General features: G+C 39.3%; 2 protein-coding genes across 3 annotated transcripts; both read right to left on the bottom strand.

Moving 5' to 3' along the window:
- Positions 1–392: 392 nt before the first annotated feature.
- Positions 393–8,592, bottom strand: LOC132849233 (ciliated left-right organizer metallopeptidase). Its single transcript, XM_060875490.1, has 14 exons — positions 8,133–8,592; positions 7,511–7,604; positions 5,395–5,446; positions 5,160–5,309; positions 3,801–3,926; positions 3,625–3,709; positions 3,352–3,494; positions 3,044–3,227; positions 2,398–2,464; positions 2,132–2,228; positions 1,920–2,027; positions 1,641–1,769; positions 1,421–1,548; positions 393–1,331 (listed from the first exon to the last, which is right to left on the bottom strand). Exons 1-14 carry the CDS (start codon positions 8,590–8,592, stop codon positions 1,148–1,150), a joined length of 2,007 nt encoding a protein of 668 aa, XP_060731473.1. The 3' UTR covers positions 393–1,147.
- A 1,064-nt stretch (positions 8,593–9,656) lies between these two features.
- Positions 9,657–21,582, bottom strand: lrp10 (low density lipoprotein receptor-related protein 10). 2 transcript variants are annotated; one of them, XM_060874870.1, is made up of 10 exons: positions 21,472–21,582; positions 20,028–20,224; positions 18,600–18,632; positions 18,075–18,210; positions 16,051–16,238; positions 15,493–15,956; positions 14,509–14,936; positions 12,187–12,381; positions 11,896–12,025; positions 9,657–11,768 (listed from the first exon to the last, which is right to left on the bottom strand). In XM_060874870.1, exons 2-10 carry the CDS (start codon positions 20,074–20,076, stop codon positions 11,130–11,132), a joined length of 2,262 nt encoding a protein of 753 aa, XP_060730853.1. In that variant the 5' UTR covers positions 20,077–20,224; positions 21,472–21,582; the 3' UTR covers positions 9,657–11,129. The 2 variants fall into 2 exon arrangements, with proteins under 2 accessions (XP_060730853.1, XP_060730854.1); XM_060874871.1 differs by lacking the exon at positions 21,472–21,582 and adding an exon at positions 21,248–21,430.
- Positions 21,583–23,132: the final 1,550 nt, after the last annotated feature.

Genomic DNA, 23,132 nt, shown 5'->3' with positions numbered 1-23,132 from the left:
TGAGGTCCTGTAAGGTCTCATGAGGTCAACTCAAACTCTGATGAGGTCTGGCTAGTAGCCAAAAAAGTGGTGAGGTAATTGCAGGAGTATATAGGAGACTACTGATATAAACTGTTAATGCTTTAAAGGTGTTCTTGTTACATAAATTACATTTTTAAGGTCATAGAGTAGTCAGCATGTTGCTGTAAGACAGTAACAAAAATGTGAATAGCTTTGTATAGTTGGTGACGGTAAGTAATATTACATCTACTGTACATTTACAGTCAGTAATTATAGCACAGTGCAGGTGAATACTCAATTCAATTCAAGTTTATTTGTATAGCACTTTTTACAATTGACATTGTCTCTGACATGAATACTCAACACTGATCGGTCAGAAGGTGTGTGTTATTCTCATATATCAGCACTGGTTGTTCCCAGTGTAACCAGAATGATAAGTTACTATTAATATGTTGTTGTTGTTGTTGCTGTTGTTGTTGTTGTTGTTTTCTTCATATAACAGCACAATCTGTCGTGTTATACTTTACATATTACAAAAGTGAATGTTACTTGGAAATGCTTTACTGTAAAAACCCCAAAGATCCACAGTTCTGAATTGTTTTGTTTCTGTGTTTATTACTGGTTCTACTGTGTATATTGTAGAAATATCACATTATAATATTGGATATTAGATTTAAAAGAAAGAAACACTTAACCATAAGTTATGTTGTGAGAAAAATTGTTGATTTACTTCCTTTCTTCCATTTACTTACTTCTTTTCTTTATTTCCTTTCTTTATTAAATTACTATTTTTGTGATTTTTTCAGTAGTTGTAGTTGTAGTTAGTTCTGTTAATTTGGAAGAAGAAAACATTTACTGAATGTTTAAATCCCATTTTAATATACATTTGCAGTCAGTAAACAGATCTTTTGCATCTGTGCAAAGTTTGGAAATGATGTGTACCGTCCTGCTCATGTCAACTTTTTTTTCTGTTAATTTGTTTGCGTTACAGCTTGAATGTATTTAAATCATATCAATAAAAGGCAATGTATAAAGAGATTGTCCAAAAATGTCTTAACTAAATCTTGGATTAAATATCTTGGATATTTTCAGAATAAAATAGAAAATTTACAGCTGTGTAAGGAGCAGATCTCTGAGAAGCATTGAGCTACACCTGCAGTGGTGAATGTACGAGGGCGTGCACTCTGAGCCTGGATGGGCCATATTTCCTATAGACTGTCTTGAGCAAGCCCATGAAAAAGAGCACAGCACTGACACCCACCACTGTCTTTACTCTAATCTCTGAAAAGGGAAAAGCGGTGTCAAACCTCAGGCCAGTGAGAGACTGATCCCTGCAGATGAAATGATCATTTATATAGATAGAACTATAGGTATGTAGAGAAAATAAATTTAGGACTGTTTTTGTGTGAACAATACTGACCTGGATGGGGCTGCAGTGAGGAGCAGAAGTGAGGGCAAGGGCTTGTGTAGTAAAGTGGGAGGAACTATATCATAGTAATGACATAATCGTTTGTCAGGGCAGAAAACTTTACCCCGATAGCCAAACACCTTAAGACAAAACATACAAGAGCATAAAAATGAAAGGAAACATTGAGCTTGAAAAAAGGGTTACACTTCTGATAAGGCTTCTATGAATATACCTGGATGCTCTTCCCAGGTGGACAGTCCAGCCAGTCAGAACCCATCACCTGAATCTGGTACCTGTTCCTTTCAGTGCACCTGTGCCTGTAACAACGGCCTGATACAGAGGCGTTGAAGGAGAAATGATCCTATAAAATGAATTAAATAAATTCAATTTAATGTAAGATACTAGTCTTAAATGTTTAAGTCACTTTAAAAAGACGAAAAAACAACCATGTCTGCTTTGCTTCCTAAAACAACACAGATGATTTTGCACAAAGGATCCTGTGCCTTTCTACCTCTCTGATAATGTTTGAGAGAAAACATCGGCTGTCTGAGTGAAAAATCTCTCCGGTCCACACCTCTGGTCCACTTTCTGTCTCGTTCTCTTCTTTCCAGCATTCACTCTGGAGGATTAAATGACAAAAAGGAAAACAGGGCAGGAGTCAGTGGTAAAATAAAACGGTCCTTTGAAAATGGTATCAAGGACAAAGAGGGTTAGAAGACTTACACCGTTGGCTAAAGGCTTATAAATTCTACAGCCCTCCAGATAATCATCACTTTGGCACACCCCCTTGTGGAGGTGAAGATAATGACAACCAAATCCACTGGCAGCACAAGACAGTTGTTAAATATCCATCAATTATATACTGTATGTATATATGATTACAGTGTGATTAAATCATTTAAGCTCATCCCAGCTATAGTAAAGTCCCAGCAGGAATTTCTCCATGAACAGATACAGTAAGTTAGAATAAGTGAAGAAAGTAAAAGTACCTGCCAGTACAGAAGAAGGATGAGAAACGCTTACAGGTGGAAACAGACCCAAAGAAAGTTCCTTCATCTACAAACCAAGAAAGATTTTTAAGTTTTTTTTATTTATTTTAGATATAAATGTTCACAATGTTAGCTAATTGCTAGATCTGGGAGCGGTTTGAGAGAGCCTTCCATTTGTTTCATTTAATACACATAAAGACATCCTATCTGCTGCTCATAAAACATCACAGGGAAGTTAAATGTAGTTATGGGAGACACTTTAAACACTATTCCAGCACATGGTATACAAAATAGAACAATGACTAAAGATATTCATCACTGGAAAGTATTACTCAGTCAGAGACAGCTGTCTTCTGTGATATGCCAGATGGTCAACTATTACTAAACTCACAAGCATGTTCTTTATTCTTATCCATATATTAAACATTGGGCTGAAACATACCTCATATTTGGCTTGTGGTTGCTGTATAACTCCCAAATGTAAATACCCACAAAATAAATCTGACAGAATCACATTGTCTTCATAGTGAATAAGCCAGTGACAAAAGTATAAAAATCTGCTACTGTTCAGTTGCTTATAGATTAGATGCCTTATCGTTTATTCTTGGCTGTTTTATGCCCATAGGAAATACTCAGCCAGTCTTACTCTCTCCCCAAAGCAAGTTCTGGGCTTGGCTAAGATTGACCGAGTACCAGCCCGTGTCCTGGAAAGCAGAAAGAGTGATCACATCGATCCGGACCAAAGTCGGTTCTGCTAACATGGCTGTCATAATGGAGCCCTGTAGAACCCGAGCCTCCCAGTGTGAGGAAAAACCACGAGAATCAGCATCCTGATAGAGAGAGAGAGAGAGAGAGAGAGAGAGAGATTTCACAACAATGAGATTTTTAAGTTGCCTTTTTCAATATACTGTCTTAGTCAATATTTTAGCTTAAATGATATGTAAGTATGTCTACCTGATTTTCCAATGGAGCTCCCAGTTCAGTGTGTGTGCTGTTGAGGTGTGTTTGTAGAGCTTTATACACATTAGGAGTGTAGAGCCTCATCTGTCCAGACTCATCAGTGTAAATCACCTGACCATGAGAGGAGTCCATGCCCACTACACAACACCAAAACACTAATACTGTTACACCATCAGCATTCACTACTGCACAGTAGTAACAGTAGCTACTAAAATACATTTACTAAATAATATTCACTGGCTTAATAATCAATATTTTAACACTTGCTCTGGGAAGAGAGGGAGCGGTCTTTCCACTTGCTGAAGAGTTCTTTACTGAAACCCAGCACATGAAACAACTCATGGATCACGGTCTGTTAAACAATGATAAGCCAAATATCACACACAGATTCCTCATTTTTTCAGATTGTCATTTATATCACACAGATTCACATACACAGATACCTGCACCATGTGTTCATGACTGAATCGCTCCATGCTGAGTGGCTCCCTGCAGATGACCAAAACACCAGCTACCGGTCTCCCCACTGAGTCGCTCTGACAATGAGCTGAATAGGCCAGCAGGCTAGACTAAAGACATATAACATGTTGATGTAATCACAACTCACAGTTTACCAAATTTGCCATAGAATACCATATTATGTATTTGTTTATCATTTGTTATTCCTAATTCCCTGGTGGTCCAGAGGCAGTATCCCACACTCTCACCGCCCTGGGAAGGGAACCAACCCAGCCACTGAGGGGTTAACTCTCAGTCCAAGCCTGGATAAAATGGGAAGGTTGCCTCAGAAAAAACATCTAACGTAAGATGAAAAAAGAAAAATTCCTGATCCCCCAGAGATAAATACACTTCAAGACACAGAGTTCTTGTCTATACCTGTGCTCTTAACCTCACCCCTACTTTCAGCCCACTGACCTGAGCTCCTAATATTCTCATTATAAACAATACAGATTTTAGGAGCAAAATGACCAGCTGTTTAACATCCAGTAGTCATTAGGTTCATTAGTAGTCATATGGTGCTTAGAATAGAGTACAGCAAATAATGCTACACTTATATTGACACTTTTATTCTATTAAAATACACCTTCAACATTACACAAAGAAAGATTAGACTGGTCACGAACCCCGGGCTGGCAGCAGTAGTGGGGAGGGGTGGGCTTAGAACACCTAAATATGGGTCTTGCCCTCCTAATCAAATTAGATTTTTTTTTATTTCAGTCAAAGGCTAATAAAGTTCTTTCTTAGTGATTTGAATAATGACACATTCCAACCAATATTAGCTAATTACTTAAAGTGTGCTTCAGGTAATATATTCTGCTTATTTAATCATTCCAAGTAACACACACAACCTATTCTGCAGTACTCTGTTCTGAGGAATGCACGCTTCTGTTTCCCATGTTGGTAATATGCCACTAGTGACGAGAAGGATGTTGTATCCGTGTGGTTTTAACAACTGGAAAATGGAACGTGAAAGGGGGAAGTTACAGAAGCATGCATTCAGCTACAGTTATGTGCAGAAACAACAAGGGAAACCATCAACTGTACTGTATGCTGGTGGCTAAAACACAGCTTGAAAAATAAAATAATAAATCTCTATGCTTTTATGTCAAGAGCATCCATGGTGTAGTTAGGTTTATGTGTGTGAATGAGTTAGGGCTCTGTGGAATTTTGAAAATATTGTTTATGAGGAGAACTGGATTAGGTGTTGGGGCCACTTCCACTGATGTATTATTTGTACCAGCCCACCCTAATATAATTGCCTGGGACCTGCTCAGACCTGTAGAATATAAATATCTACTTACATCAGCTCTGCATTTATCAGAGTTTTGAGCTTTCACATAAAGTAGGACATCTGTGTCTGGAAGTCCCGCCCCATCTGCTTTTATCACCTTCAGGTCTGGCTCGTCAGGATGAGGGTAAACAACACAGCCACTCAGGTGGTCATCTGGGATCTGTCAGTCAACATGAAGCAAGGTCTGATCATACAGTATGTATCAGCAAAATATCATAAACGTATGTATAAATTTGATGGCTTACAGTCACACCCAGACAGCTCTCAGTCTGATAGTTATCACTCGCTCTGCCACACCTGAGAAGTGTGAAACAATGTACTGGATAATTAGCATTTTAGAAAATGAGGATGTGGTTTGCATAAATATGGAACTTTCATTTAAATGTCCTGTTTACAGTCCTTAAATCACAATAAAATAATGACAATAATTTTTTTAATTGTTGTAGTTTTCAGCGTATAGAGTGATAAATCCTGAAACAGAGAAGGACAATCAATAGCAGAGGTTCTTTAAAACAAAACAATTTTCTACAACAAAACCAAACAGATTTCAAAGTCAAATTCAATCAATTTGTACAGCGCTTTTAACAATACCCATTGTCTCAAAGCAGCTTTACAGAAGTATAGAAACAGAAGAGAGAGAGAAAAAAATAAATAAAATATAGCTGCAAGCAGCGATGACGGGCCTTCGCACGTTTGTTCATCGCTATACGGTGCCTTCCAGAAAACAATGCACGGTGGGCAAGTGCATCAAGTGGGTAAATATCAGTGGATTATTTTATGTTGTTACTGACCCATTTGGGGACTGTAGGTAAATGAAACCCCACATTTTAGACAAACGGGGGCGCTAGTGAGCCACTTAAGAGACACACCTTTGTCTGACCTTTTTGTCCACACTTAACAGCCGACAAATGTGATGTATGTGTCAAATTTCAAGTTAATCTAAGCACGCCAAAAGCCTTAAATATGCCTGAAATAAAAGTAAACTTTGACACGATGCCATGGCAACAGTGTTTGAGATATCAAAAATCCGTTTGCAATTTCGCATCTGCAATATCTCTGCATCATGGTGGCCAAGTCTGGTCTCAATTGCATGAATCCCCTAGGAGGAGTATTTAAAAGTTTACCGCATGCAGCTGACAAAAAATCCACCTTTGTGACTGACACACTTCCTGGGGCCTGTTGGTGGCGCTATACCCGGGACTCACAATAAGCACATCGATGCGATCGGAATCCTTGGATACACACCTCGCACCACGTGTCATCACAATAAGACATTTTTTGCTTTAGATATTAGGCATTTCCTGTTTCTCTGAATTCGCCATAACTTAGTCGCCTCGCCATGGCAGCACCGTTCGAGATATCAAAAATCCCTTCGCAATTTAGCAAGTGCAATGTCTCGGCATCATGTTGACCACTTTTGGTGTCAATCGCATGAATGTCCTAGGAGGAGTATTTAAAAGTTCACCACATGCAACTGTTGTGACTGACACACTTCCTGGCGCCTGTTGGTGGCGCTATGTCCGAGATTCACAATAAGCACATCGATGCGATCGGAATCCTTGGCCGAACATACACACCGCGTGTCATCCCAATAAGACATTTTTTGCTTTAGATATTAGACATTTCCTGTTTCTCTGAATTCGCCATAACTTTGTCGCCTCGCCATGGCAGCACCGTTCGAGATATCAAAAATCCCTTCGCAATTTAGCAAGTGCAATGTCTCGGCATCATGTTCACAACGTTTGATGTCAATCGCATGAATTCCCTAGGAGGAGTATTTAAAAGTTCACCGCATGCACTTATAAAACAATCCAAAATGGCCGACTTCCTGTTGGGCGGAGCTCATAGTTTAGAGCGCGAAAGTTGTTCGGGTCGATGAGATCTATATGCGTACCAACTCTCGTACATGTGCGTACATAATTGCCCGATCTGTGCACCAATGTTTGTTTTTGCATTACAGGGGGCGCTACAGAGCCCCCCTGCCACGCCCGTATTCCAACCTTTGTCCAATCCTAGTGTCGCACGACTCTGTGTGTGCCAAATTTCAAGAGTTTTTGAGCATGTTAAGGGACCCCAATTGGCCAATGTGTGGGAAAAAAAAAAAATTATAAAAAAATAAAAAATTCTCCCGAGGAAAAACAATAGGGCTTCGCACCATTCGGTGCTCAGGCCCTAATAAATATATATTCTAATAATAAGAAAAAATAAGAATAAATAATATAAAAAATAATACATACAATTAACTTTTAAAATTCATTTTAAAATATGAATTTAAAATTTAAAACACTATATACCTATACCTATCCATTATTATTTAAAAGCCAATATTAATCCTGAGGTAGGAAAGGAGAAGAAACTGACTTGTTGAAGTTAGTAGAGCTGCGGTTTCTCCAGATAAAGCGGCAGAATTTGTTGATATCTCTGTTCAGCAGCAGCTTCCTGCTGACTCTCTGTACTGTAGACAAGTCAGTAACACTAATGTGAATATGAATTAAAAGCTCTGTAATTCTAAAGGTTGTGTTTAAATGCTGAACTAAACAAGAACAACATAACTGGAAATAAGCAACGGTCAAACAGCACTAATGTAACAATTCTAGATTATATACAGTATACATGGAGTAGAGAGCAAGCCACATGCCTAATGTATCACACACCTCTCAAAATTTATCTGAATTGTTTAAATGGTTTATAACAGTGTTTTATACAGGAACAAATATATTGTGTATCAATATATTTATCAAATATCAAATATCAATATATAGTAGCAGCCATGATATATGTGAATTATAATATATATGAATTATAACTAATTTTGAACATATGCCTCTGTACTTACATTAGAATTGTAGCTTGTGGGAAAATTTTAAAAAAGTGAAGATATAAAACGTTTTGGTTGATTGGCTATGTTTGAAGTAAAGGTGGATTTTCTTTTGTTGTTGTTGAAGTAATTGTTTAAATCCAGTCACAGACACAGAAAAAATACCTGCGATTAATTTGGCCACAGCGCTGATTGCATCACTGACAGCTGCATCCAGCCTCTCTGTTTCCCCCTGCGAGAGGACGGGGCTTTCTGGAGGAGTCCATGTCTTAATCCTAATTGGCTGTGGTTTATCAATGACTTTAATCCTGTCCATGACTGCCCTTTTAGATCTTTGGGATGGAGAATATTGTGATATTTCATTTTGATGGTTCTGGATCTGATCATGTATCAGCCAGTCTGCTTTTTCACGGACAGACACCTCACGCTTTACATCATCATCTCTAAAGGACCAATCAGAAGAGTGCGGTCGATTGTCTGGAGGAGACAGAACCCGGACTGAACTTTGCACCTCATCAAAGATGCACTTTCCCCAAACACACGGCATCAACAGCAGAAGAGGAAGCAGACTGCGGTATGGAAATGACATCATCTTGAAGCTGTGGATGATGTTCAGAAGATTCATCTGTAAGATTGGTGTAAGGATTTTTTGTACTCATTAAACTGAGCATCCAGATTTTAAATCCCTGACTTAAATAAACTAACCATAATGACATGGCCAGTTATAACATTTTCATCATTCTTTGTCATTCATTTATGGAAATAAATCAACAGTGACAGAAACTGTGAAGATATATATACCCAGCATTTAACACTTGCCTTGATTGAATTAGTGTTTTGCTTTTTTACCACTAAAACATTTTAACACAGTATGAAACACTATTGCATCATCATTATTCAATTTAACTCAATTCTATTCATTTGATTAGTGCTTTTAACAATTTCACAGCTTTACATAAGTATAGAAACTCAATGAAAATGTATCAATGAAAATTACAGTTTGAAATTAAGTTACTATTTATCTCTAACATCTATCCCTAATGAGAAAGCTGGAGGCGACTGAAAAAGAAAACTCCCTCAGATGCTATGAAGAAGAAAGCATGAGAGGAACTAGACTCGGAAGGGAACCCGTGCTCATTAGGGTGACACCAGACAGGAAATAACGTCAATGTAAATACAACAGTTTGAACATTACGATTTACATTTACCTTGAACTGTAGAGCCTGAGTTTACCTGTGCTTTCCTTTCACATAAACCAAATGCAGTGATCATCACTCCTCTTACCTCTAATGCTTCCTTATTAGTTCACAGACTCAGATAGAGCCTAAAAGAGCCTAAAAGCCTTTAAATGGTCTGGAGCTAACCTATGTCAGATGTTCTGGCTTAAAATCACTGGAAACTCCACCGCGTTCTTCCTCTTGTTTCCTCTCTCTCTTTAATGTTGTATACATTGCCTGAATGACTACTGTTCTGAACCAAGGTGTGAGAAAAGGAAATCTGACAAAGAGCACAAAGACAATAGAGGCTTTGATGTGTTAATAACACTGTATAACACCTCTTCCCTAGTTTCAGTAGTACTGACCTCTCAGTGCTTTCTTAACTGAACGTCCTCCAATCGTGTCAGGAAAAGGTTCAAAAGCAAAATAGAGACTAAATTCACTAAAACCTGCAATAATGACAACACATCCATAAAAGTGCAAATGATTTATTCATTGTGGTTTTTCTAGATCTTTCAGCATATATACAGTGAAACACATCCTACGAAAAGCATTTTCTTTTTTTTATTCCAAACCACAAATTTCTATTGCAATCACCACTGGCGAGAAACATGTTACACAGCTAGCCGCTTCAATACATTCAGTAATAAAAACAATATCGACATGGCAAAAAGAGGGGGAAAAGATTCATTAGAGTAAGTGCAAAACAAGATTCTATTTATGGCACTCGTGTTTCTTTCACTGCTTATTGAGCCAAAAGCTGAAATTAGAAGAAGAAATTGAAGGAAATGTTTTAATTGTCATTAAAGTAATGTGAAGAAATTCGGAAAGGTGGTGCGAATAACTGCCTCAGGCACAAAGATTGTCTCAACTGAACGACTACATTCACACAAACACACACACATGTTCTTGCCATGCAATATCTTGATCATGGCCTGGGTAAATTACGATTTAAACTGAGGTGTTAACTTTTAACATGTGTGAGTTTGGCCTTCATGTGCAAGTACATAGAGTCACATAGTGTCTAGTGATCTATAGGAAGCTCTATCAAAGGCACTTCTAAAGAATACACACAGCCATGTGTATAGCAGTATCTCTCTCGCTCTCTCTCTCTCTCTTAGACACACAAACACACACACACATTAACTAATTGTGAAAAATAAACCATAAGAAGAAAGTCTGGACATGTGTAGCATGAGTCTTTACATTTTCTCGATACACAGGACAGTTCCAATGTGTGTGTTTACATGTACAAAATAATCTTAAGTCATTTGATAATCTGAAAAAAAAGCAGTGGGCCTGCAAATGTCAAGAATGACCAGTAGTTAGATGCCTGGCTATAAGATGTGAAACTATTAGTTCCAATAACAAGCATTTGACAAGAACAAGTTCATATAATGTCTGTTCATGTGCTGTCTCCACTTTTAGTCGACCGAGACCCAATTTATTTCCTTATTCAAGTTCTTTTCACACATGCGCAAATGTTAAAAAACAAAAGGTGTCCGCTTAATGGCATACATGCTCCGAACAACATGAACACAGACAAATAGGCTACAATCCAGGCATAACTGTCCTCTATAATCTAATTTCAGATACCGTAACGTGCTGTTTCTACAAACACTTGAATGTGCTGAAATAAGATGATGTTGTATTGTACATGTAAACACGCTCATTAAAGAGAGGTCAAGGAAGATTGTCTGCTATCACACACAATCTCTGAGTAAGTGCACAACTAACAAGCACAAAAAGATTAAAGTCTTTGACACATTTGTCCAATACTGGATACAGGAGAATGACCCTATTCATGTGAAATAAGGCACCTTGCCAGAACAGACTGCAAACATGATGCCACTTACATGCTGAGATCATAATTTAGAGGTGAAAAACAGGAAGAAAAGTGAAAAGAAAAAAAAAACATTAAAAGTGAAAGGGAGTGCGGTTCAATTCAAGTCAGCATGGGCACATCATCCTCCGAGGTCGTGTCATCAGAAAGAGGGATCAGTAGCACTTCATCTTCTGAGGAAGAGGAGAAAGACGGAGAAGCTGAGAGAGGAAGAGTGGTAGGGGAGGAAGACGAAGGTCTGAAACGAGAAATACTTAGCCCCAGAGAATGGAAGAGAGAGGCCAGGGAGGGGCTGCTGGGTGCAACAGTGACAGGCAGGCTCTGGCGTATTTGTGGAGCATCAGCTGGCTGAAGGGAATGTGTAGTTGTGGGAAGTGTTGTAGGAGGAGGAGGAGGAGGAGGAGGCGAGGAAAGAGAAGGTTGTGTGTCTGTCTGTTGTTCTTGCTCTGTTTGTTGGGATAACCCCACTTTTTGTGGCAAAGGCTGGTCAGCATTTTCCCTGGGCACAGAGGAGCTTGGAGGACCTGACTGTCTGGGCTCCTGGTCTGTAGGAGTAACTTCTGTCTGTTGAGTGGTGGAGCTTGTGGTCTGGGTAGATCTAGAGGTTGGTCTGGAAATTAGGCCCCACCTGCGCAAGCGGCGAACCGCTCTGCGGACAAACCGTGGCCTGCGTCTTCGCCGCGGGGAGATGTTGTCCTGTCTGATAAGCTGAAGCAGTCCTCTCAGAGAAAGGGAGGTGGGCTGAGTGAAGAAAAACAAAAAGAATGAGATAAACAAAACAAAAAACAACCAGAAGCAACAAAGAACATATAAATAATGCTATTTACTCGAAAGAATGCATGTTTTTTTCTTTGACTTTAATTTGTACCTCATTGGGGTTCTCTGTAGGGAAATCCTCTACAGGAGGAATAATCCCCTGAGCAATCAGCTGACCGTAGGAGGGCGGGGCTTGTTGCTGGATAAACTCCGCCTCTTGGCGGCTGATTGGGGCAAACAGGCTAAAGCGGAAAAGCACAATGATACAGAGACAAATGTTACAACGAGCAAGTTATATTGATTAGGCATTTTCTATCTCAGACTAACATTTTAACCATTGAATACAGAGTTAAAAAACTACAGAAAATCTATGAATATGAAAGTACATGAACATGGGGTTCACCTGTATTCTCGTGTGCGAAGCGAGTACAGTTTGCATGTGCAGCCCATTGCAATAACCAGCAGCAGACCGCACACCAGGCTGCCCACAGTCGCCGCGGTGATGACTTTTCGAGGCAACGTCACAGTGCAGTTTAGTTCATCAGTGCCATCCTTACAATCAACCTGTCCGTCACATCGCCAGCTCTCAAACACACACCTGCAGCACCGCAGGGTTGGAATATTAGACTCATACATAAACAAGCTTCTACTGCATCACAGTTTATAACAGGATATTATACTTAAATCAGCCAACATACAAACAGACATAAATTGTAAATGAACCAGTTCATGCTCCGCATTCAAAATAAACCCCATTTACACCCAGTTGTTTCAGGAATGTTAACACTTTGCCCACAAGCACTTATACTTCAAAACAAATGCATCTCTGATGAGCCACAACAAAATCCCATTGAATCCAATAAAAATGAGCTCATTACACCACCTGCTTCTAGCTGTGTTCTATGCTGCATAAAAAAATAATGTTTTGTGTGTTGTTTTTATTTCCTTGTCAGTCAATACGATTTAAAACTGATTTAACAGTGTGCATAGTGACGCTGTAGTAAATGCTGCTGTGTGTCAAAGATCAATTTGGCTTGCTCATTGGGGATAAATACAAACACATTTAAATATATCTAATATTAATCTTGAATTCTGTATTATAGTAATCTTTATATTATTCTTTATAATAACCTTTTGTTCTATGTTTATGTTCTGTAAAGCTGCTTTGAAACAATGTCAATTGTAAAAAGAGCTACAGAAATAAACTTGAATTGAAATTAACTGAATTTGGTCATAGTAGCGTAGTGCAGAATAGTAGGAGTGAACTGGAAGACTTTATTGTTTCTGAGATTATTTTCACATAAGCTTCATGGGCTATTTCATGGCAAATATGGGTTAGACTTTCAAACAAATTAGACAATGTAATATTGCACTGAACAGCTGATACGGTGTTAATAATCACCATTGTACTGTCACTTTTCTCCTGTGTTTAGCACTATTTTGCACCACTTTAAAACCATGCATCCTTGCACCACCCAAAAATCCATATTTATTCTGTCTATTCTGTGTATATATCGTCGCTGTCGGGCGGAAACCTCGTATGTCCAAATTTGGTCAATTTCATATTTTTTCACATATCGATGCTATTGGTCAGTCCCCACGTGGGTTCATAAAGTTATTAAAGAATCTAAAGTCTTGAAAATAGCTTGAGCGCAAAACTCCATTGGACACTTCAACTGTCCACCTCTTCTTCACTTCGCGTGAGAGCTTCACGGCATATTTCTCCTTAAGAGTCGCAACGAATCAACACGTCTTCTGAGGTAAATGTCTTCAAAACACTGGGCTCAAAGAAAAAAAATCTTGACCCCCGCTAGTTCTGGTGCTCGTCTGAGGACAGGAATTTAGCGCAAGACAATCCACTGCAACGCGGACTAAACCCTGTGCACTGCAGATAAGGTACGGCGTTTTTTTTATTTCCTGAAAAGTAATGGTTTTGGAGATACGAGGATTCCGCCCGACAGTGACGATATATAGATGTACATATTCATAATGACATAACTTTTGTACAGCTATATCTGTCATACCACTTCATACTGTATCATACTTATATAAAACCACACTATATATACCCTTATTCAGTTATATGTACATATTACTACACCTTCTGTATAACCTCATACCCTTATTTATTACACTGCCACTTGTAAATAAGCTATCTATGCACTTCTGGTTAGATGCTAACTGCATTTCATTGGCTCTGTACATGTACCTTGCACAATGACAATAAAGTTGAATCTAATCTAATCTAATCTAATCATACAATATAATAAATAATATTTTTGTACATACAAAATCTATAAAATTTAAATTTAGATTTAAATATACTTTTGATTTTGACATTAAAAATGAGGTAGATCAAACAAAAATTGTTCTCATAATTTTGACAATTTGTTGCTTCCTCACCCTTTAATAAATGCTCATGGGTCTCTAATATGGCCTGTACAACACCTTATACAGCTTGGTCATGTCTGGTTCTAAAGGAATGGATGCATCTTTTTTTACCACAAGACCTATTCACAAATAGTGTGTTAGGAAGACTCATGTGAACTAATTAGTTTTTAACAAGGTTTCAGACGACGTGTATTCTTAGACCTTAACATTTTTTATACTAGCGTGTGAAAATGCCTGAGAATGCGTTAATACTCAAATCCTCTGGTAATAAAAAGATGAAGTCTAAACAGGTCAAAGAGCCTGAACATGCAGTTATTTACACACACATACACACCTGTCACTGTCACAGTGGAACGTTCCAGGCTGACACACTTTGCACTCTCTCTCGTCACTCCCATCAGCGCAGTTCAGCTGGTAGTTACACCGCTCTTTGATGGAATAACAGGTAGGCCGACTGAGATGCCCCGCCCTCGACTGTGGCAGTGTCCCGCAGGGGAAATAGCCAGCCGAGCATCCGCCACAGCCATCCTCATCCAGACCTGTCTCTGCGCAATCCCAGTGACCATCACAACGCTGCTTCGGTGTGTAGCAGCCTCCCTCTGAACCCTTACAAAGACCTTCCCAGGGCAGACAGTAGTCAGCGATGCGGTATGTGGCATTGAAACCCCGTCCCTCAGACGCCTCCTGCACATGATAGATCACTGACAGCAGACCAGTAGGAGACTCCACCTCCACTGTTTTGTAATTGTATATGTATGTGACCTGTAATAAAAACAGAGAGAAAAAAAAAGTTGTTCTATGTACTAAAAAAGAAATTAACACCACAAATAAATAAAAATATACAATTTCCAGCACTGGTATCCCCATGGAACAACAGCTACCAAGTAACCAAGCATTTTTTCCTCAGCTGCTGCAGACTGACATATTTGCGCTACATATACATTGTGTCCTGACTTTTTAGACACCTTGTACTGTGCGTTATTTGTGGTAACGGTGTTGTCTGAATTTAAAAGACAATCTATATTTCCTGGAATATTTCATTGTATTACTGCCTACAGTACACCTTACATTCAGGGTGCACATGATGTACTGATCTACTTCTGCACCACCAGACTTTTCTTTCAACCCGACATTAACAGGATGGATACCAGAGCAGCTTAACACCACCACCCCAAACAACAGGGACTTCTTAGTGGTGTATTTAAAGCAAAAAACAAGTCACAATAAAGTGCATCCAGAGCACTCGCCCTAAAATAATAAGTACTGACTGATTTTAGTGCTTTGTATTGAACAGCATGCAGCTTATACATGTACTCACAGTTGTAATGACACTTCCACCCCCGGCAGGTTGGTCTGTGATGATGAGGCTGTCTCCAGAGCCAAGTGCCAGCTGTTGCAGCTCCAGCTTGAGAGGCCGGGAGTCCTGTGGGTCCACTGACCACACACACTCCATTGCTACACCCGTCAGCACAGGGGGTACAAAAGAGCCATAGAAAGCCTGCAGATACCCCCCACAAGGCCCACCCTGGGCTGGAGACAGAAGATCAGACAGATGTTCCATCTCAGAGTTACTAGCTGAGCTTGCTGGGATTTCAGATGGGGGGAATGGTGAGGGTTCATTGCCCAGGTGAGGTTGTGGTTTGACAGGGTCACAGTCCTCCTCGTCCGAGCCGAGCTCGTCACCTTCCCCGAGGCACTCCACCTGGCCGTTACAGTGCCAGGACATGGGAAGACAGCGCTCACTGTAACACTCAAACTCACCAGGGTAACACGGACCGGTGTCTGGACAGAGAAACACAATGATATGTTAATAATGCCATTCTAATGCATGTTGGGTGGAATAATACTACAAGATGCCATGGTATATACACACAACCTTTAATGTATGACAGATGGAATCCTGAAACTGAGAAGTGCGGGACAAAGTGGTGCGTCACTGTAATGTTTCCCCCTCTGAACTCCATTGGCTTAGGCAGCTGGTATCCACAGAGCGACACAGGACGGCCTGTAACGGTGGTCAGGCTTAGCCAGCTCCAGCCACATCTAATGGAAAACTCAGAGAAACTTTAAAAAACAAAGAGAAGACAAAGAGAAGAATGAGGATTTGGGGCTTCAAACATATTTAAAAATCACAAGAAATTTAAAAAGACATAAACATTAGTAGGTGGATTGGTTACTCTTGGTGTGAATGACTTGGTGTGTGTGTGGTAGCTCTTGTAGCTCAGTGGCTAAGGCATCGGACTACAGATCGGAAGGTTGTGAGTTCAAACCCAAGGTCCGCCAAGGTGCCACTCCTGAGAAAGGACCTTAACCCTTAATGCAGGGTTTAATAAGTCAAATTTAAGACTTTTTAAGACCTTTTTATGACCATTATGATTTGCATTTATGACCTACACGAATTACGATAAATAACTTCAATCATTAAAATTCCTTTCAAAAGTCTTTATTATTGACTTTCATTGAAAGTAACAAGTTTTATTATTTAAAGAGTAATTCTATTATTATAGTATTCAACACCCACAGGACCTCCGCTTTCAGTGTGGAGGTTGATCCGAAACCACTGTGTGTGGCACTGGATGCGACAGAAACGGAATCCCGCGCTGTACTTGGACCTGGTAACGTTAGTGACGGAGCCGAACAAAACTGACGGATCGCCTGCACCTGCTGCAGGCCTTTTACAGCAACGATATGCTTTTCCGACTTTGCATGCGACTTCAAGGCTTTTATGCCTAAACTAGACAGCTCCAACGTCTTCTTACACAGAGTGCAATAGGCTTGATACCGATTGTTAGCGACGGGTTTGAGCCAGCTACTAAACGCACCGTCTTCGAGCCACAGATCGTTAAAGGTACATTTTCCCATTGTGATAGCCAGGATGATTTCAATTAAACTAAGCAGTGACTCAGTATGATACAGTATGTTCGGAGTTCGCGCGGGTTTCTGTGAAAGTCCTTCCGACAAGTCTGTATGCTGCCGCATGGACCTTGTAGTTCTGGAACGCTGTGATACCAGTGTGATACCACCCAGATTCCTCATACAGAACTACAACAGGCGAAACAAATGAATGCCATTGCCGCTGCGAGCGCATTTTGATTGAAGAGCAAATTAATGGACGAGCATATCAATTTAAGACGTGGCTAAATGTTTTTTATGACCTTGTATGGAAAATCCGGACGTTTTATGTCTTTTTATGGCCTTAAATTCTTATTGTTAAATTTATGACTTTTTATGACCCCGCGGAAACCCTGTTAATTGCTCAGTTGTATGAAATGAGATAGAAATGTATGTCGCTCTGGATAAGAACGTCTGACAAATGCCTTAATTGTAAATGGTGCCCTGTAATAAACTGCCATCATATCCAGTTCCTTGTGTTCCAGGAACATGCAGGATAAAGCGGTTGATAAAGATGAATGAATAAATGATGCACACGTGCTTTAATGCACAGAAAATGATTTTTTAATACTCCTGAAAACCAACATCAAGTTTTTTTTCTCTTTTCCCTTTAAAGAAAACACCAGCATCAGCGGTCACAAGCATCACAACAATGTATTCAGATTCTCAAATGCAACTTGTAGAGACAAAAGTATTTACATTATTTACTGTAACATTTGTATAAAAAAACAGCTCAGGTTTCCATGAAGTGATTTAAATCTAGTTCTGACTTAAATCTATTTTAACAGCTTTCTGCTTGCTTTGACATTTGACATCAGACATAATCACATAATCCTGATATACAAACAAATGACAGGATCAGGTGTAAACACTGACTAGTTGGTTCACAAAATGAACGTTACCATTAGCTACACTTTCTCTTCCTTTTTGTGAGGTTGCATCACCTTTTAAAAGTTATTGCCCATGTAAAGACATTGAATATTCTGAATATGAAATTTCTCACTGTACCTGAGAACCACACGCTCTCCCACTGGGGAAGTGATTACCCAGCTGCAGTTCACAGCCCCGGGAGCGCCGTGACGAGTGGAACCACGAATTTCTCCTTGTCTCGCCTGCAGTACTTTGGATGATTTGAAACATTGTGCTACAAAAAAAACATAATGATAATGATAGTAGGTTAAAAATAGAGCATCAAAAACATTCATTTCACATCTGTCCTACACAACGAAATTAAAAACTATACATCTGTACTGTATGGGATAGAAATCAGCCTATAAAATAATGGATATAAGTACAAGATAAAAAAAACTGATTTATTTATTGTCATAAGAGGAAAGAGGAAGTCCAAGTCATGTTTATTTACTGTCAGAACTCTATGCTTATCTTCATGGTCCTACCATAAACATACACTGGAGTATAAAACACAGAAAACACTATGAGTCAGCTGTCTTAACAGAACACTCCTAACCAAATCAGGAACCGTACATGATGTCTTAATGAACTGACTTTCAGCAATGAAATCTTTTTCCTCACCTGAACTGGAGGCCAGCTCCAGACTGCAATGGACTGGAAAAAAGACAAAAAAAAATCAACTTAGATGTTTTCATTAAAAATTCAAATAGGTCGTTGAGATTAATGTTTATAAACGATGACTACGGATGTGGGAATAAAATCTCATAAGAAATAAAAATGGAAGAATAACTCTATCTGTGGGTATGAGTGGTTGACAGGTTGTGACAAGTACAGCTTTCTTCATATCTTTAACAAATTCTTTAACTACTGCACTGGTTCTGATGCCTGGTCCTGGAGCAACACTGCTCTAATACACCTGAGCAGCAGAACTTTAATCTTTTAATTCATCTCATAATCTCCATTCTCATTCCAAACAATTAACATTTCCAAAGCATCAAATATCATGCTGATACCACGGTTAATGCCAGTGCGCTTGTCAGCTTGTAGATTGTTATCTAAATCAAGCTACAACTACTGCATAGGGGTGCATTGTGTTATGAAACTTTGTGTCCAGCATTTGCTGTCCCCACTACTCCTGACATCGAACACTGCTGGAAAATGAAGAAAGTGTGCGAGTTAACAGCACCGTTATCACTTATGTTTGAGTTTTCTGGGGTTTTTTTTTCTCCTGTTGAACACAATTGTAACCACTAATAAAGTCCACATGTGATGTCAAAAAAACTACACACAAAAACTCTATGAAGAATAACAAAAATACAGAATGACTAATTTACTAAACATCAGAATACTAAACACACCACATATTCATCTAAATAGATCTATTTAATGTGTTTGAGGGTGGTGCTATTGTTTAGCATTCCCTTCCTAAATCTCTGTGTGTCAAATCAGCACCACTACATAACCTTAATAACTGAACTGTTCTGAGCACAACACACACATCAACTGTATGGACTGCACAGACCTACACCATATACACACTCTTCCAATATACATCCATCAAACTGTTTACATGCTGTTTTGCACACTGTTTTTTTGCTCTTGCTGTCTCACATTTCAGTCGTTTGCTGTTTTGCACAATCCTTTACAATATTTCAGGTAACTGCTGCTACTGTATAATACTGTGTTCATTCCAGTATTTCTGCACACAATATTGTTTGAACACACAGTATTTACACTGGTCTGCGCTGTTTTTGTGTATTTTCTTGTATTTTTTGTCCTGTGTCCTACACTGTCTTGTCCTGCACTGTTTGCACCAGGTTGCACAGATGCACTTTATGTATCTAGGACTAACTTACTAAGTCCTTAGCTCTGTCTGTGTTTTATGTAGCACCATCGTCTTGGAGAAACGTTGTCTCATTTCACTGTGTACTACAACAGCTATATAGTTGAAATGACAATAAAAGCTTCTTGACCTGACTAATGGACCTTCTACAGCCAATACAATACAATCAACACTGTGTTTAAAGGGAAAAGAAAACGAATCCTCACCTGTTAAAAGCAAAAGGCTAAAAATACACAGGCCGTAATGGACATCCATGTTGATTATCTCTCTTCCCACGGAAATCTGAGTGCTTTATTTACCGAACAATAAAAAATAAATCACTCTCCATGGTGTAAAAACTTCATGTCAGTAGATGTGCAGGATCTCAGAGACAAGTAGCTTCGTGTGGGATGTGTGATTTTATCTGTAAAACGACAAACATGAAGTCCCTCAGAAACAGAAACCAGACCCACAGAGACGGTAGAACCGTCACACAAACACAGACACAAACACAGACACACAGACACAAACACAGACACACAGACACAGACACAGACACACAGACACAGACACACAGACACAGACACAGACACAGACACACAGACACAAACACAGACACACAGACACAAACACAGACACACAGACACACAGACACACAGACACAGACACACAGACACAGACACACAGACACACAGACACACAGACACAAACACAGACACAAACACAGACACACAGACACAGACACAGACACACAGACACAGACACAGACACAGACACACAGACACAGACACAAACACAGACACAGACACACAGACACAGACACACAGACACAGACACACAGACACAGACACAGACACAGACACACAGACACAGACACACAGACACAGACACAGACACAGACACACAGACACACAGACACACAGACACAAACACAGACACAGACACAGACACACAGACACAGACACACAGACACACAGACACACAGACACACAGACACAAACACAGACACAGACACACACAGACACAGACACGAACACGAACACAGACACAGACACAGACACAGACAGACACAGACACAGACAGACACAGACACAAACACAGACACAGACACAGACACAGACACAGACACAAACACAGACACAAACACAGACACAAACACAGACACAGACACAGACACAAACACAAACACAGACACAGACACAAACACAGACACAAACACAGACACAAACACAGACACAGACACAAACACAGACACAGACACAGACACAAACACAAACACAGACAGTTTCCTTTCAGCTTCCATCATTTCCTGCCAATGACCTAATGTTAATGTTATATTAACAATGACGCAAATATTAACGTTAACATTGAAAAAGACCGGAAGTAGTTTAACAAACATTAAAACACCATCTAAAACAATCACAGTACGACGGATAAACATTCTGACCTTCACTAGTCCTGGTATAAAAGTTCCGTTTTTGACCTGACAAGCCGGAACAGCTGTTTATATCACAACTCTATCGACTGTGTTAGCAAACATGCTAATGCTAACCGACAGCTGCCTGTTCTCCACTTTCACGTCCTGTCTTTTATTCATTGTTTTTAGAGTCAGTTTTATTACTTTAGAGAGGTTTCTATAAACTGTCCGGTACGACAACACAGTTATCGTACCTTTAATCCGTCCTTTTTGTTGTTGTTGACATCCGCTCACCGCCACTTCCGCGTTGCTCCGCGATATCCGCCCACGCCAACGACAGTGACGTAAATCACGTACAGTACTTGCGCCACAGTCCAAAGGCGTAAGGAGCTTACGTGATTTACGTCACTTCGTACTTTTCGCCAGCAGAGGGCGACACCTACCTTTATCACTTCCACTACAGCGTCCAGCTCAGTAGAAAATGATTACAACGTAAACAGTCTACAAAATGTTATCATAAACTTATTAAAGTAGCAGTTTCTGCCTCCCCATAAACTATATCCTAACAAATAAAATTATATGTATCCAAAAATAATATTATTTAACCTAAAATTGCTCTTTACGACTTTAATAAAGTACCACTGCTTTTGTTCAGAAACTTTTGTTCAGAAACTGTCAGTTTCTTTAAAAAAAAAAAAGAAAAAAAAAAAAAGGTTATGAATATTGCCCTAAGGGGAGGGTTAGACATCCTTAATCCCGCACAACAAAGAAGCACACGATTCCCCGGGCGACTCTCAAACGATTCACTCAATTTGAATCAAAAGAATCGATTCTTAAGTAAGAATGCTGTGCCTTGCCCTGCCAGCCAACACAGTGTTATCAGGACATTCAGTAATGAATGATACAGGATGTAAAAAAAGGTCCTGCTGTTGGATACACAGTGTTATTAAAAAGTTACTGACAAAATGTTAAAAGGCAGTCAAGAACCAAACTTTTTATTATCCTCCCTAAGATTATTTTTAAGCAACATTTGATACAGAAAAAAATTTTAAAATCTTATATATCCTGTAACTTTATGTATACATACAGCTAATCTCAGATTGTTAGCCAGGATATTGTTCAAATAATTATTGTCAAAGTTGATAAATATGTCTTGAAATGTCCTAAAATGTAGTGTGTTTCAGTAACCTTCTAAATCAATGTCTCATTCAAAAGATCCATGTCAGTAAAGGCCAACAATTTAAAAAATAGCAACAAAAATAATAATAATAATAATAATAATAATAATAATAATAATAATAATAATAATAAAACGTAAATTAGAAGATGAGTTGACAGAGTGGTGTATTGCTGCAGCACAACTCCAGGTCCCAGGTTTAATACTGGGCTCAGGTTACTGTACATTTATCACATCCAGCTCTCCTTTACATTTACAGCATTGCGGGTTAAGGGCCTTGCTCAGGGGCCCAGCAGTGGCAGCTTGGGGGACCTGGGATCAAACTCACAACCTTCTGATTAGTAGCCCAACACCTTAACCTCTAGGCTACCACATGCCCTCATGTCCTGGTTTTCTCGCACATCCCAGAAACATGCTGATATGTGGACTGGCTCCTCCAAATTCTCCTGGGTTTTGAACAAGTGTATGGAAGAGTATGTTTGCTGTGTCCTCGGGTATAATCTCTCCTAGTGCGCAGTTTCCCAGAAGTTCCTGATTCACCAGGATAAACGTCATGAACGATTATCTGATTTACATTACAGCCATGCATCCAATCTAAAATAATATAGGTTTCATAATCAGGTTCCAGTTCACGCAGCTATATAAAAAAATGTTCTGTCACATTTAATCCAGTATTCAAACTTGTGTATCTTCATCCCTTGTGATGTTAATGTTACTGTGTTCCATACTTGGCCTTTG

Source organism: Tachysurus vachellii, chromosome 7, assembly GCF_030014155.1.
Source record: "Tachysurus vachellii isolate PV-2020 chromosome 7, HZAU_Pvac_v1, whole genome shotgun sequence".
Classification (NCBI taxonomy): Eukaryota; Metazoa; Chordata; class Actinopteri; order Siluriformes; family Bagridae; genus Tachysurus; species Tachysurus vachellii.
Note: the sequence above shows the minus strand (reverse complement) of the source record. Positions and strands in the feature narration are given on the sequence as shown.

Bases quoted from the DNA above. Each gene is read 5' to 3' on its own strand.
- LOC132849233 (XM_060875490.1), bottom strand. From the start codon at position 8,592: ATGAATCTTCTGAACATCATCCACAGCTTCAAGATGATGTCATTTCCA. The intron at 2,229-2,397 runs GTACTTTTACTT...TTGTGCTGCCAG, and splicing joins TCCTTCTTCTGTACTGGCAG to TGGATTTGGTTGTCATTATC. The intron at 1,332-1,420 runs GTCAGTATTGTT...TTTCATCTGCAG, and splicing joins CTCACTGCAGCCCCATCCAG to GGATCAGTCTCTCACTGGCC.
- lrp10 (XM_060874870.1), bottom strand. From the start codon at position 20,076: ATGGATGTCCATTACGGCCTGTGTATTTTTAGCCTTTTGCTTTTAACA. The intron at 12,382-14,508 runs GTGTGTATGTGT...GCGGTGCTGCAG, and splicing joins TTCCACTGTGACAGTGACAG to GTGTGTGTTTGAGAGCTGGC. The intron at 11,769-11,895 runs GTACAAATTAAA...TTCTTCACTCAG, and splicing joins CTACAGAGAACCCCAATGAG to CCCACCTCCCTTTCTCTGAG.